Consider the following 16,631-nt stretch of genomic DNA (forward strand, 5'->3'; position numbering starts at 1 on the left):
TTTTTTTTTTTTTTTTTTATAATCTTATTGCTTACTCCTAAGTCAATAATATAAAATCACACAAAACAGTCAATAATATTTTTTCGCATTGGTTAGTAAACCATATTTTTGTATTGCAATTTATAATGTACAGACTACAAGCAACCAAAACTAAAAAAAGTCAATAATCATTTCATTTTGCAAGGCAACCAAAAGAAATTGGGTCACACTTGTGTGAGACCGTCTCACGGATCCTTATTCGTGAGACGGGTCGGGTCAGGTTAATGCACATGCAAATGTCACACTTATATGTACAAATGTCATACTTATATACTCAAATATAACACTAATCAATAATACAATTTTTGTTACTTATTAGAGAAAATGTAATACATTTTTCATAATAAGTAATGTTGACAAGTGCCCCTCACTTATAAGGGCAAATATAATATTTTTGTGGAAAAATATAATACTTTTAAATCGAAATGTAAAAGTATTGTATTTTCCCTTAAAAGTATTACATTACCCTTATAAGTAACAAAAAATTTATTCCTGATTAGTATTACATTTGAGCATATAAGTATGACATTTGTGCATATAAGTGTTACATTTGTATATTGACCCGACCCGACCCGACCCGACTCATGGTGAGACGGTCGCACACAAGTTTTTGCCAAAGAAAATTGGGTTCCACACTTCTAGAAGCGTAATATGGCACACAGGTGGGCAGTTTCTGAATACAAAGAAAATTGGGTTCCACTCTTCCACCCAGGCACCAACGGGGATTGAAATCGATAGTATCGAATAACGGGGCGTAATCAATCATGACTTTCAATGAATTTTTAAAAAATTTTGGCCCTGTTTGGTAAATAATCAGCATATCAGCGAATTTTAGCTTATTTGATCATTATTAGTTGTTTGGTTAATAAGCTTTTTGTAACTTCAAAATGCTAAAATTCAAAAGGCTACTTAAAGCAGCATTTTCAATTAGCTTTCTGAGAAAAAAAATTATGCCAAACAATTATCAGCTAACAACTAATCTATCAAACAACTTTTTACAATTAGCTAATATTATCAACAAATCATACCTTCTAACCCAAACAACCAACCCAATAAGCTAACAGCCATTTACTAAACAAGGTCTTTATAAATTTTAACCGGTTGTTTGGTTGGAGGGAATAATTAGGTGGGAAAAGAATTACAATTCTATGAGAGAAGAATAATATGGAATAAAGTGAGAATTTTTATTTTAGTGTTTGGTTGATAGAAATAAAATTATTGAAAATTTTAATTATAATGTTTGACATGTAGGGAATTGAGAGAAAATAAGTAATACCAGTGAATTTTTTATGGTTTAGTTATTTTCAATTCCTTCTTGTACCGTGAGTCTTTATTATAATTTTTTTTTTTGGTGAAATCGTGAATCTTTATTAATATAAAGGAATTTTCCTTTTAAAAAAAAGGGGCTAACTTAACCATTTTTCTTACTAAAAACTATTATAAGTAAAATAAAGACAAAGACAAAAAGTATACCGTTCTCTTATTTCTATAATTATGAATTAGTGGGGTGTATTCAGACTTTTAAATACTTTTATCAACTTTAAAAATTTGGTGGTATTCAATTTAAACTTTTAAAAACTCTTTAAAAGTTAACTGGTATTGGATTCAAACTTTTCAAAACTCTTTAAAAGTATACTGGTATTCGATTCAAACTTTTATAGAGTTGTTAAAAGTCTACTGGTACTCAAAAAGTTATTAACTTTCATAAACTATGCCAGAATAAGATTTCTATAGACTTTTTCTTCATTAATATAAATAGATGAATTTCAACCCTTCAACCCTAAACTTTTAAAGATTCTCTACAAATTTTTTATCACAAAATTTTCATCAATTTTACGGTATATTACTATAAAAAATTATATGCTCATGTTTAGAATAAAATTTCAGCAAAAACAAAATTCTTGCGTTACACCAAAAATTTGCCGCGAACTGTTGTTCGCAGCAGAGGTCTTCTGCTGCAACTTGCAGCAAGTTGCTGCTGGTTGCAGCAAAAGTAATAAATTAAACTTTTTAAATTTTTTTTATTTAATTAATATAATTTTTTATGTTTATTAATTAATTATATATATATATATATATATATATATATATATAAAAGTTGAATTTTTTTTAGAGATTTAATATTTATTTTTTATTTTTTTTTACCATGCTTAAATTTATTTATGATTTATAAAATATATTTTTGTAAGAAAATTATAAATAATATATTAATAAAAGTTATGAAAAATTTGTAAGGGTGTATTCAATTTAGAGTTTTAATGCCTTTTGTTAACTTTTTAATATGAAAAAGTTTTTAAAAGTCTATAAATGTTTATCCTACGGATATTTATAAACTCTTAAAGAGTTGGTGAAAATTCAAAAGATTCTAGAAAAATCTACTAAAACTCTACAAAAGTCAATTAAAATCCACCACTTTAAAAGTATTTGAAAGTTTATAAAAGTCTTGATTGAATACACCCCCTAAAGTATTAAGTGGCACGTAATGTATTATGTATATGTGTTTGGTTGATTTTAATAGTGTACCGACCACCTCCGCAAATTATATTGTGGACCATGGTCCACAATGCATTGTGGACCATGATCATGGCTGATACTCTAGTTGTGTTGAACGGATAATGCAGTTGTGTTGAAAAGATACAGTAGTTGTATTGAAAGTTGTATTGAAAGGAAACTGCAGTTGCGCGGAACAGAGACCGTTCATCCGTTCAACACAACTACAATATCCGTTCAACAGAACTGACTGCAGTTCCAGACGGATATCACGGCCTCTGTTCCGCGCAACTGCTGTTCCCTTTCAACACAATTGCAGTATCAACCATGAATCATGATCCATAATACATTGTGGACCACGGTGTATAATGACTAGACCACCTCTGGCTGATTTGGTGTTCTATCTTATCCATTAGGGATAAAGATTTTTTGTTTAAGAAATACTTAAGATGTGTAATAATTTTAGTAACTATAGATATCAATAATAATAATGATAATAATAATAATAATAATAATAATAATAAAAATAAAGCCAGACATTTTTTGTAAATAAAATTGGGAAATAAGTTCCCGCCCACGCAAAACGCTGCGTTTTTGGCGGGATTGACAGGAACATTTTTTACATTAATTATGGCCAGTTGAAATTCAACCAATTAAATGCTTCGATTTTCCCGCCGAAAAAAAACGACTGCGTTTTGTTTTTTCAATTTCGTTTAAAGTTTTTTCTGACTTAGCAACATGATTAATGACATTTTTTTAATTTTTAATGCTCTGACTTGATTTGACATTACGTGTCTTTCTTTGCTCATTTTCCAAAAATCTCAATTACCAACGTAATATCCACTTCCACACGTTATGTAGCTAAAAAGTAATAATTTTATTTTATATATTTTTGAATCAACATTTTGGAGGGAAACTTCCTATAAATACTTACGCCCTGAAAAGAAACCTCATTTTCACTTTTACAATATGGCATATAGCATATTGGAAAACTGAAAGGAAATTTCACTTTAAAACTTTCACATTGAAGCATATTGGAATGATCAAGAAACAAAAAATAGGTAAATTTATCAATATTTCCATTTTTTATTTTAAAGCTCTATTCTACATTGAAAAGTTAATTGAAAACATTTGTTCTCCATTTTTAATATTTCTGAAGTTATTTTGTCAAATATTTATTTGTAATTTTATTTGATTTGGTGCTTGAAACCCCTTTTTCAAGGTTTCAACAATATGTACCCTTTTGTTCTCATCACCATTGAAACCTGAAAATCAAATAGCAAAGTGTGATTATTTCATATGTACAAATCAAATATGGCTGAAAGGGTTCTTAACGCACACCTGAAATCACAAGAATATTGTATGATCATTGAAGCACAAGAGAAAGAAGAAAGAAGAGGTAATTACATTACTTTTCTATCACTTTACAACGATATTTTATTACTTTACAGTATGCAGTTCCGCTATTTTTAACATTTATCCAGTGATATTTAGAACATTATGTGTGTTTGTCATTTGTTTTGGCAACAAGGGGGATGGGGGAGACCAAGCTTAGTATGAACATATGCACAGAAAAACTGATAGAAGCCCCTTTTTAAGGCTTTCAACAACATACCCAGGGTCATCATTGCCATTGACCCAAGCATCGCATGTATAATAATCAATATTTACATTCGCACCTAACAAGATCTATATATTAATATGGCATATATAAAAAAACATTTTTATGAATATAGAGCTATCAAATATATAAAACGTTCACATATGAAATAAGATTTAGAAATACTGCATCAAAATAGTATTTACTTTATAATGGATATGTAATAATATCAATTTGACCACATTTTTATTATCTAGGTACAAAAAGTTTCAGTAGCATTTTTTATTGTAACTATTTTTTATTTCATAAAGTAAAAGCATGTAAATCTAATTGCACAATTGGCAATTTATATGATTTTTTTGAGAGACATTCTTTTTTTAGATGGCATCAGAAATTAGTTTCATCATTTGCCTAACACTTGACATGCAGAACAAATAGATAATAAATTATACTTTTTTAAAAAATTAGTAATATTTATAATCATCTAATGAACAGAAATAAAGTCATTCCTTTGATTGTAATGCAAGTATGTTCTTTGGCTGATCATCATGATCAGAAATGTTCAACTATGAGACCGGATCAAAGGAGTATGAAATATTGAATTTTCCATAGTTATAAACAAAGCAAGTGGCAAACTGTTTTAAGTTTGAAACACGAATTTTAAAGAAAAAATATATATTCTTCTCAAAAAAAATATATATATTATGAATCATTTATTATATCCACCAAATGTGTACCACCCATCATTTGATTCAGAATAATATAACGCAGCTCACAAACAAATTCAGCGGTTGGACTAATGACTTGCCAATGAAACTAATAATCCAGGAAACATCATGCAGATTTCCCTTGTCAGTATCAAAATATGCATCAAAGAATGATAACTTACAAACATTGCATGTATTTTTTTGAGACCCACATTGAGTTTATATGACCATATAAAGCAAAAAAATAAAAATAAAGATCAGACAAATAATAAAAATAAACTATATACTAATTTAAAAAGATGTTATAACATATTTAGTTTCCACAACCCTTGGTTATAAGAAACATTTTAAAGCATAGCTAGCTAGATACGCACAATAATCATTACAATTGCAACATAAAACAGATTCGTTGTTAAAAAAAATATAATCTAGCATTTCGATTAAACAAATCACACCAAAATAGTATAAGATGAAAGTAAATGTAGATAAATTGAATAAAGATAAATTTTATTTTCGGACATACCTCCGTCTTTAGATCCGGATTTTTTTTTTTTTTTTTAATTTTGTTCTTTTGGACCGAAGCATGTGTGCATGTCCGTAAAAACCTGGAAAATATGATAAGATGGAAATATTATGCAAATAAACAATAAAATTTAAAAGATATATTTTTGAAAAAAAATCGGACTTACCTATTTCTTTAGATGCGGGGTTGGCTCCAGCGGGGAAGGCTCGCAGACATTTACAGAAGAACGGTGTTTGGTGGCCCTTTACTGTTGGCAGAGTGTCAGTGTACGAACACGAGCTGCGACAAATGGGTGACGTTTTCTGCTGCCCGGCGGCGGTAACAGAAAGGATGTTAAGAGGAGACGGAAGGGAGAGGACAAGGTAGAGAAGATGAAGGAGGAGACGGAAGGGAGAGAACAATGTGGAGAAGACAGAAGGGAGATGCGATGCTGCGGAATTGCTGAACAAATGAATAACACGGGTTTTAGGGTTTCAAATGGGTGGGTTGTACTGTTTACATGATGGGTTGTTGGGTTTGGGTTAGTTGGGCGGGCTGGACGGGTTTAGGGACAGAGTTTATATTGGGCTGGGTTTAAATATTAGGCCTGGTTACTTCTTTATCAAAATTTATAAGTTAGGCCTTAACATATAAAGAAATAATTAAATTGTAAAATTTGTTGTTTTAAATATGATAAAAATTATTATTTTACATTTAATTTATATATGTAAAAATAATTATTTTGTAATAATGTATGTTTAAATTATAGTCAATTCATATAATAATGTAGTTTAAGTGCTGTTCTCATTTTATACGTACATTTTATTTAATTTAAATTTAAAATTTTAAAATATCATGTATACCTAATAAAATAGGCTTTTATATTATCTGTTGATTGTAAGCTGTCATGTTCAATATAAATAACTAAATTTTTATTGCTAAAAAAATACACCTCGCAATGCATTTTGAAGAATAGTGCTTCATTCTATATTTTGTTATTTACATAATAATATAGAATGACAATTTGTTTTTGTTAAACATTAAATTGTTATTCATTTTTTTTTTCATCAAAAGACCTTTAACGTAATGGGTGTCTAATAAATAAATTTATTTTGATTAATTGAAATACTACAAACAAATTTTCAATACTTAACCGTGCATCGCACGGGACAATACTAGTAAATTATAATAACAAGATGATCCATTGGTAACTTGAAAAACTTGTTATTTGGTCTAATTACACATTTTTAACATGTTGAGGGGTCAACTACACTTTTTTAAAAAAAAAAATTAATTAAATATCGTAATTACATTTTCTTGTATATATAGTTGGTCAATTTGAACCTTTTTCCATTTGAACCCCAAACTGTTAAATATAAATGCGGAAGGCAAATTCTTAAACAGAACACATATTTGCACCAATTAAAGAAGAATCATCATACTTAAACAAATAAAAGAATTAATACCTTCATATCAATAACATACCAATATGGCAATATACAATACAATAACAGAAAAAATACTAGTATGCTGGGCAGAAGAGGGAGATCAAATCCCCCACTGGGAAAGAATACAGACTATAAAATAACAACCATATTTACATGAATTTCTTCAATTTGAGGTAACTGAAGATTGGTCTCTCAGGAACTGGCAAGCATTTCACAACCCAACCAATAGGCCAAGATGCAGCTGCTAATCCCAAACACAATCCCCACTGTCCCCAGTTTAATCTCTCTGTATCAGCAAATTTCTTCAGAAACTCCACCATAACCACCTGAAGCACAACAGTTATGCAGATGATCCCCACAAACAGCTTATTCTTGTGTATCCCTTGGAAGACGTTCCTCTTCTCGAGCTTCCTCGCGTTGAACTCGTTGAACACTTGGCAGAGGACGAACGTGTTGAAGATCAGCGTGTCATTCACCCCCAAGCTCACCCCGAAGATTGATTCGCCTCTGAATTGCAGGATAAGCAGAATGGATATTTGGTATAGGGCCTGAGCTAGCAGGTTCCTCCACATTATGTTTGTGATCAGTGGCTCGGTTCTGCCCACGGGCGGCCTGTCCATGAGCTCTTTTGTTGGTTTTTCGGTGGCGAGGGCTAATGCTCCTAAGGTGTCCATGATGAGATTGACCCACAGAAGCTGCACTGCTGAGAGAGGGACTTCTCCTGCAGAAACTGCAGCCACGAAGTTGATCATGAGGGCTGCCACGTTTACTGTGAGCTGGAATTGGATGAATTTCTGGATGTTGTTGTAGACGCATCGTCCCCACATCAAGACTGTGGCTACAGAAGCGAAGTTGTCGTCGAGGATGACAATGTCTGAGCTCTCTTTAGCCACTTCTGTGCCCTGGATCCCCATGGATAGTCCTATGTCTGCTTCTTTTAAAGCTGGGGCGTCGTTCGTGCCATCTCCCGTGACTGCAACTACGTGGCCTTTTTTCTTCAGGCACTGCACCATTAGCAGCTTGTCGAAAGGCGAGGATCTTGCCATTACACGGATGTTTTCCACTCGTGCCATCCGTTGTTCTTCTGTTAGGTTTCTGAACTCGAACCCTTCTATGACTGATAATCCTTCTTCTGATGCCTGGTTAGGCTGCAGAATGCCACATTCTGTGGCTATTGCCTTTGCTGTGAAGACATTGTCCCCGGTTATCATCTTGACGTTCACGCCCGCGAATTGGCAGGATTCGACGGCTTTCTTCACACCGTCTCTGCAGGGATCTTTTAGGCCTACTAGCCCTAGAAGAGTCAGGCCATGGCTATTATCTGCAATTGAAACATGTGTTTCTGAGACCTGTTTGTGTGCAAAGGCTATGCATCTGAGGCTGCTGGCAGCCATTCCTTGGATCATTTCCTCGAATTTCGCTCTCTCGTTCCCATCCAAAGATTTCTTGTTCCCTTCCAGATCATAGTAATTGGAGCACATTCCAAGGATCATTTCTGCAGCTCCTTTCCAGTGAACATAAACTGTGTTATCATCTGCAGCCTTTTTCATCAAAACCCCACTCCTCTTTTTCTCTGAATTAAATGCTTCCACATCAAGAACAGTGAAATATCTCTTAACTTCCTCCATATCCATTCCAAGCTCCTCAACAGCCCAGGATAAAATGGCTTTCTCAGTTGGACTCCCCGAGAACTCGAACCCCAAACCCGAATCATCAGACCTGAAAACACTCCCTGTTGTGTTGAGCCCAACCCCTTGGTGAAACAATTCAAGAACTCCCCTTTCAATTTCACCTCTATTCTTCCCCTCCATACACTCTTTTCCCAGCCAAAACTTTGTCACTTTCATCTTATTCTGAGTCAAAGTCCCTGTTTTATCAGTGCAGATTGTAGTAGCAGACCCCATTGTCTCACAAGCAGAGAGCTTTCTCACCATTGCTTGATCACTCATCATTCTCTTCATCGAATACGCGAGAGTGAGAGTTACAGCGAGAGGTAATCCTTCGGGAATCGCGACGACGACAATGGTGACTGCAGCGGCTATGATTCCAACCACGGAATTGATCACATCATCTGCCTTTGTCTTGCTCCCGTTGAACTCTTTGTTCCCGTTTTCATCCTTAGTGTGTCCTGTGAAATATCGTACCAACAAGACTACTAGTACGAGGAATGCCACTGCTAAACCAACCTTTCCTATGGATGAAGTGAGCTTGTTTAACCTTGTCTGCAATGGCGTCTCTTCGCTGTTACACCAATTGAATAAAAACTTAGTTAGAAATTGAAATACCACCAATCATAATTGCGTTGCATTAATCTGAGATGTAAGTAACAAGAAACTTATATGTTAATATGTTATATATTGTACATACTATATTTCATTACTAAACTTTATATCATGTTTGGTGAACAAACAATCATTCATTTCAACTGAATTATTTAACAAATCTACTTAATTTGTACGCAAAAAGTAAAATCCCTCCTCCCGGACCCACATCCTGACCCAATAAGATTTGTGGATGTGGTAAATCATGCAGACTCGGGATCCATTAAATGGGAGGCCTAGGATTCTCACAAGGTAGTAAATTATGGTGACTTTTTTTTTTTTTAGAACTACTAGACTCTGTTATAATGTAGTGCAAGATGTAGTAAATCACTGTGATTTAGTTGTTCATTAGGTGAGAGGGCAAGTGCAGGATGCCTCCCCATAAAAAGCCCACTACATTGGGTGCCGGGCAGGATTTATGGAGGTGATAAATCATAATCACTCAGCAATGTATTACGTGAAACGATTTCTATCGGGCCCACAAAAAGCCCACAGCATTAGATGCTCGACAAGATTTGTGAAAATGTTAAATTATTGTGACTCAATCATCCTTTAGGTAAAAAGGACTCGTGTCAGTGCACACAAAAAATCCACCACATTGAGTATCTATAAACCTAGTTATAACTTGCACTAATTAATTAAGGGCTTAATATATATATAAAATCTTAATTACCTGCCGGAATCGCTGGTGATTTCGCTCATCATGGCGCCCCAGGCGGTGTTCATGCCCACAGAAGTCACCAAGAATCTCCCATATCCATCAGCCACTTTCGTCCCGGAGATGAGAAACGGATTCCGATCATAATTAATCTCTACGTGATCACTCTCGCCGGTCATGCTCGATTCATCCACCATCAACGAGTGCCCTTCCACCACCAACCCATCCGCCGGGACTTGATCTCCGATCTTCAAGCACACAATATCTCCCACAACAATCTCAAAGATAGAAACCTGCCGCCGTCTCCCCGCCCTGACAACCTCAACCGGAATATTCTTGCTAATCTTCGACAGCTTATCGAACTGTCTGCTCTGCCGGAAATTGCTGAGAGCGGAAACGGCGATTACGAGAAACACGGCGAGAAATATGCTCCCTCCATCGTACCATCCTTCCTTGATCCCATCCTCTTTGATCCCAAACGCGAGAGATAAAACCGCACAAGCTAAGAGGATAATAATGGTGGGATCTCTGAACGCTTCCCAGACAAAATGGAAGAGATTTTTGGCCGGCGGTTTAGTGTAAGTGTTGCTTCCAAATGCTTCGTTTCTACGCGAAATATCCTTCTCGTCGCCGTAGATTCCGTCGTGTAAATTCGTGTCAAGAGAAGAAGAAAGGCCTCCAATTCCACCAAGATTAGTAAGATGTTCTAGGCTTTTCTCTTTGACAATCTTTGCAAGGATTGATTGATCAAGATTCTGGAAACAACGAGGGATTTCTTCTTCTTCTTCATCATCCACGTTAATGGATAATCTGTCAGATTGTTCTGGAGACACTTTCCTGGGATTCTTCAGATATTTGTAAGATGGAGCTTCGAAGAGCTTGGCACTGGGATTTTGCTTCGAATAATGGCGGAATGCATTCAAACACTTGATCATAGAAACTGCAAGATGCCATCTTTTCTTGCTTATTGATAACCTCAGCTCCGTTTTCAGTGGCAGATTGATGACAACAATGTCCATCCTGAGTAGTGGTTGCGAGTTTTTTCTGGTCACGCTGAATAGTGACTGTGGGTTTTTCTGGTCACTCAGAAACTAAAATCTTTAAAGAAAGAATTGAATTGAAGCAGCAAAGTGGTCTTCTGCAGTGAGTTTCTATCTCTATATGAGACTATATCGCACGACAATGGTGAAGCAGTAAAGGAAGGAAATGATCAAAGGTATGGTTGTAATTGCTATATATGAATCTTGAACGACAAGCTGTCCAGTAATCGAAGTGTTGAGAATTGATGAATGGGTTTCGATTGGTAACATGATGATTTCCTTGGTATGTATTTATAAATCGGTTCACCGCGTCTGAGAAAGGTACGCGATTGGTTGGATCTTTGGCGGCAAGTATGAATGAAATTCTGGTGGAGGCTTGGAGCTCTATTTTGCGTTACCTTCGTCGTGTTTACTCCGTATATTAATATAACCGCCAATATAACTTTCATAGGATTACGAGGAAACTCGCATGTTATGTTTGAATTTTAAACATTGATCTCTGTATGAATATTAAGAAGAAAAATAGCAATTACTATTAAAAGGTGTGGATAGAATAAATTTAATTCCATTCTCCTCAAATATTGTTAGTGAACCAAATAGGCCTTAAGCCAAAAATCGACATTTAATGAATTATTAAAAAAAAAAAAAAAAACTTTGTATACTTTTTTCCTATTAGTGATGTGTGAGTCATTGAGTGTTTGACTATTCTCAAATATTTTCTTCAACCTCTTTACAAATTACAAGTAATTTAATCCAAAAATTTGTATACAATTTGGACAACATTTCTTCCTACTCACAAAGCACTTTCATTATTAGCATTCTATATTTTACGGGTCAAACACACTATATATACATGTTTGTTTTCTTCTTCGATCTTCATTGAAAATAATTGGAAGAAATGATCAAATCTTCCAAAATTTTTCTGATCATGTTTAGGAAGTTATACAACAAATTTCCACAATATATGAGTTGCAATCTTCTAATATAAATTGTGTATTTTTGATCTACAGAATAATTTGTCCGGATTATACATCATATCAAGATTCAAGAATCATAGATGACTCATTACGCCGCGTAAATGCGTCAAAAGAAACTGTACGGCATTATCCCACACGTAGGCATATATACTGCGGGTATTGGTCAAAGTCGGCGGTGTTTCTTCTCATATACGTTTGTTCCCCAATCTCTTGGAGATGAAGGAAAATGATACACGTATATGATTTATTAGGTAACAGCTCGTTTTGTTGGAATGAGAGAATTAAAAAAAGAATTATAATTTGATAGGAAAAAAATAATATAGAAATAAAATAGGAACTCAAATTATATTGTTTGGTATGGATGAATAAAATTGTTAAGAATGTGAATGAAAAAAGTGGTATAAAGATAAAAATGTCCTTATAATAATAATAATAATAAAAGGTATTTTTTTTCATTTTCATTCATTTTTCCTTTCTACATGGTGCTGAAATGCAATTCATTAAGGGACATATGAATTGTAATTCCACAAAAGGAATTGCAATTCCTTTAAACCAAAAAAATGTAGTTTTGATGAGTGTTGAATTTCATTGTAAAAGAATTTCAATTATACACAAATACCTTGTAAATGTCTGTACAAACAACTAAGTAGATATTCACATGGTAGATTGTACGTAAAGACGTAGAAATTACTCCTAATATAGTGGGCTCTTTATGACACTTGGTATTGGTCCAGTGGTCCTCCCAAGTCTAATTAAAATGTCGTTTAAGTTACCATGATTTTCACATCACCATTATGTCTAATTAGGGTATGATAGTTTTTGGGGCAAAAATTTTTATCTTTGAGGACAAGGTAAAGAAAAGTAAATGAATAATAGTATATGTCACATCTACATTAAATTAAATCGTCTACAACTCAACACTAGATGGGATCAATAAATGTATCACACATATTCGCATGGACAACTCAATTAGTTACGGAGTTGAAGTTTGGAAAGGATAAATGTATCAGACATGGCCAACATTGAAGCATGGCGTGGCATTGCATTGCTGGTGACGCGGCGGGGCGGTGCAAAGTCAAAAGCTAAGATAGATACAATAAGCGTTTGGTGTTGAAATGATGAGAAACAACATTAATCAAATATAAGAGAATTTTATGAAATAAGTGCGGCTCGTTTGAAGTTCCACTAGTGTTCAGATTTCATGCCCTTGACTTTTTTTTTCTTTTTTTTTTTTTGCAGAGTTAATACCACAAATGGTCCTCTGACTATTGGGGTAGTACTCCTTTTAGTCCCCGACTTTCAATTCGACCACAAATGGTCCTCTGACTTTTATTTTTGACCACAAATAGTCCTCTGTTAAAATTTCTGTTAAATAGGTGTTAAATATAGGGGTAATATCGTCAAATTGATTAATATTATTATGATTACTTCTTTTTGATAATTATATGACAACATAATTAATTTCAAACATTAATAAACATTAAGTTAATAAATATAAAAACAAAATGGACGTGACAAATTACATAAATGAACAAACTAAATAAAAATTCATGATTAATGTCCGCAATTTGTAATTGATTAATTATATTAATTCAACGGTGGCGGCCTTCAGTTATGTCTCAAACAAAATGTTTGATCGATTAATGAAGAGTAAAAAATATTAATCGGCCATGTATGAACAACCATAAAAATAATGGAAGCAAGGTTTTTGAAAAAAAAAATTCCAGTTTAATCTATTGGTTAAATTAAATCATATAGCTCTAATATTAAATCTTCATTTTGTACGCATAATTACGAGATATAAGGTGCATTATTTTTTATTTAGGAGTATTTATATTTGTTAATTGTTTCAATTATGCTTGTTGGTGAAAAATTCTAAACATTTTTATTTTATGACCATTATATATATCAATTTGACGATAATACCCCTAGATTTAACACCTATTTAACAGAAATTTGAATGGATGACTATTTGTGGTAAAAAATGAAAGTCAGAGGACCATTTGTAGTCGAATTGAAAGTCAAGGACTATAAAGAGTACTACCTCAATAGTCAGATGACCATTTGTGGTATTAACTCTTTTTTGCAGTACAAACAATCTGATCAGGGCTTCAAGTATCACTCTTTAACAATGATTTTCCCATATAATCATATTAATATAAGTTTGAACCCTCTCCCTTTCCCTTCATTACTTGTTGGATGTATATGAACTGTCTTATATGTTTTCACATGTTTGTGCTTATAACAAGATCAAATCTATAATTTATTTTTTTAATCCCTGATAAGATTCGGACCCTATACTCTTAGAATGCTAGCAAAGCAAAGCTTATAACACTATTTTTAATTGGACTAGTTGAGTTGTGCCCCTAGATCGTTAATATACTTGATAACCACCTGGCATTCGGGGTGTGGTTGAGTGGAATAAATTCATCAATTTTTAACCAAACGTCAAGGTATCAATTCTTACTTTGGATATAGAACAGTCTTAAATCTCTAGATCAGTTATTCTATCCTCAGAGGTAGTGGTGGTGATCATTATTATTATTATCAAGGAAAACTTTTTATATATTACCACCAAAGAAATAAATACACATTACAATAAATAAAGGGAAAATACTGCTTAGACCAACAAGAGAAATCCAATCAAACAACACACAATCAAGCCCAATATAGCAAATCATTGCCCAATAAAAAGATCTGTCAAAGCCCAAATTAAAGTCCACAAACAAGCCCATATTCCTTGTAGGGCCAAGTCCAATTGGGATCAACTAAAGTGGGAAAGGAAGCGAACCAATCATTATTGCATGGACCATGGTCCACACANTGGACCATGGTCCACACAATAATTTGTCGAAGGGAACAAGTTCAACGGGTTGTTATGCCGTGGACCCAGGTCCACCTTGCAAGGTGGACCTGGGTCTACATTCACATACACTATACTCTACATTCACATACACTATACTCTACATTCACACATTACAGGATTATATGTTTAGTAACTATATTACCACTGTTATGCATTCACACATTCAAAACTCTATATTCACAAGTCTTATACTCCACATTCACAACTTGAGAACTCCACATTCACACATTACAGAGCTACAAGTTACTAGAAATTCTTAACTCTATTACAGATTCACACATGCATAACTCTACATTCACGATTTCTATACTCCATATTCACAATTTGAAACCTCCACATTCACACATTTTTGGACAACTCTACATTCACACAATCATAAATCTATATTCACGATTTCTATACTCTACATTCACACTTTGAAACCTCTACATTCACACATTTTTGGACAACTTTATATTCAGCAATATATTTACTAATTAAAAAAAAAAAGAAAAGAAAAGAAGAAGACAAAAACAACGTAATTTTGGACCCAGGTCCACCTTGCAAGGTGGACCTGGGTCCATAGCATAATTTGCCAAGTTCAACGTCATGACTCATGACCAATATAATTAGTTGCAAATAAATTTAACCACGGTAAAAGATTGAATCAAATCAATTTATTAATTTGATTTAAGGTAAGAACTCGAGGTATAGAATTCCAACTTGATGTGTGAACTTCAATAAATTTACTAGCCAAATTTGACGAATTCTGAACTCTTTCACGTCAAGTTTTATTCGAAATTTTATTACACTAATGATATAATTTTAACGTATCAAGCTGATCAATCGAAACTTTACCTTAGCGAAATGAAATTAGTTATCATCCATCAACTTCAAATCACATTTATGCAAATTATATTGTGAACTAGGATTCACCATGAACCTTGTAAGTCCCAATTTAAATTCTTTATGTACTTTTAATTAACTAATATGCATAATATGTTAACCGATAATTTGTAGTTTAGTATTCACAATATTCATGGTGGACCATGCTACACGATACAACGATTGCAATGTTTCAATATTAGACACCCACTATATGTGAACCTCAAAACACCAATTTGTAAAGTAATATGAAGAGGACAATTCCAGTTTCAGTGTCAAAGTCTTGTACACTGCACGGACACGCAGAAACAATTGCGTGGTAATTTCAAAGGTCCACTTAGTCGTAGTAATCGCGTAGGAACTGCATAGAGATCGTGTTGTTGACTTGGACCTTTGATTAGTACAAATAAAAAAGATTTATATTACAATGAGAACCGACTAGTTTAAATAGAAAAGATTAGTAGATAATTGTTTAACTAACTTATTAAGGTTGGACTAGAAAAATTATTTGTCGTTTGTTGGTATTAACTCATCTCATTAAGTTGTTTGGACTAATAGCTTCCCTAGTATTCTTTTGTTTCGAATGTTTTGTCTTTTAACTTTTATAAATTGATTAAATTCAACCTTAATAGGATAATTAGGGGCCGAGTAAAAAAAATTAGCTCAACATAGAAAATTAGATGTAGACTAGCTAGTAAGGTTTGGAGGGTGGGTTACGTAGATGTAAGTCCAGCACCTTTCCTCTCGAAAATGTGGCGGTAAACAAATATAAAGTTGAATCTTTCTTACAAGCTATAACTTTTGGCGTAGTGGTAAGCGCTTCATCCTAACAAGTCAAGTCATAAGTGGCCTTTGCGATGAATTATAGCTTATGACATAGTGGTAAGCGCTTGATTCCTACAAACATAGTGGTAAGCGCTTGATTCCTACAATCTAGGTCACGGGTTCAAGTTTCGATAAGGGTATGTAAACTGGGCAATTAAGACTGACCGGTATTAGGAGGGAAAATTGTGTACTTATTATGTCACCTGACCCACTGAATCTAAAATCTTCTTACAAACTAAATGATGAAATTTGCTTAAATACATTCCCAACATTTTAAACTAAATACACAAATTC

General features: G+C 33.7%; 1 protein-coding gene and 1 long non-coding RNA gene across 2 annotated transcripts; both read right to left on the reverse strand.

Annotated features, from left to right (window-relative positions):
• Positions 1–3,387: 3,387 nt before the first annotated feature.
• On the reverse strand, positions 3,388–5,813 carry LOC116001847. Its single transcript, XR_004094310.1, has 3 exons — positions 5,526–5,813; positions 5,360–5,441; positions 3,388–3,794 (listed from the first exon to the last, which is right to left on the reverse strand). It is a non-coding gene; the product is annotated as an uncharacterized LOC116001847 (long non-coding RNA).
• A 967-nt stretch (positions 5,814–6,780) lies between these two features.
• On the reverse strand, positions 6,781–11,078 carry LOC116002445 (putative calcium-transporting ATPase 13, plasma membrane-type). The gene is made up of 2 exons (XM_031242585.1): positions 9,781–11,078; positions 6,781–9,027 (listed from the first exon to the last, which is right to left on the reverse strand). Exons 1-2 carry the CDS (start codon positions 10,782–10,784, stop codon positions 6,936–6,938), a joined length of 3,096 nt encoding a protein of 1,031 aa, XP_031098445.1. The 5' UTR covers positions 10,785–11,078; the 3' UTR covers positions 6,781–6,935.
• Between the last annotated feature and the right edge of the window lie 5,553 nt (positions 11,079–16,631).

This window comes from Ipomoea triloba, chromosome 13 (assembly GCF_003576645.1).
Source record: "Ipomoea triloba cultivar NCNSP0323 chromosome 13, ASM357664v1".
In the NCBI taxonomy this organism is placed as follows: domain Eukaryota; kingdom Viridiplantae; phylum Streptophyta; class Magnoliopsida; order Solanales; family Convolvulaceae; genus Ipomoea; species Ipomoea triloba.

Coding starts and splice junctions, on each gene's coding strand:
- LOC116002445 (XM_031242585.1), bottom strand. CDS start 10,784: ATGGACATTGTTGTCATCAATCTGCCACTGAAAACGGAGCTGAGGTTA. Junction 9,028..9,780: donor ATCACCAGCGATTCCGGCAG/GTAATTAAGATT, acceptor TTGGTGTAACAG/CGAAGAGACGCCATTGCAGA.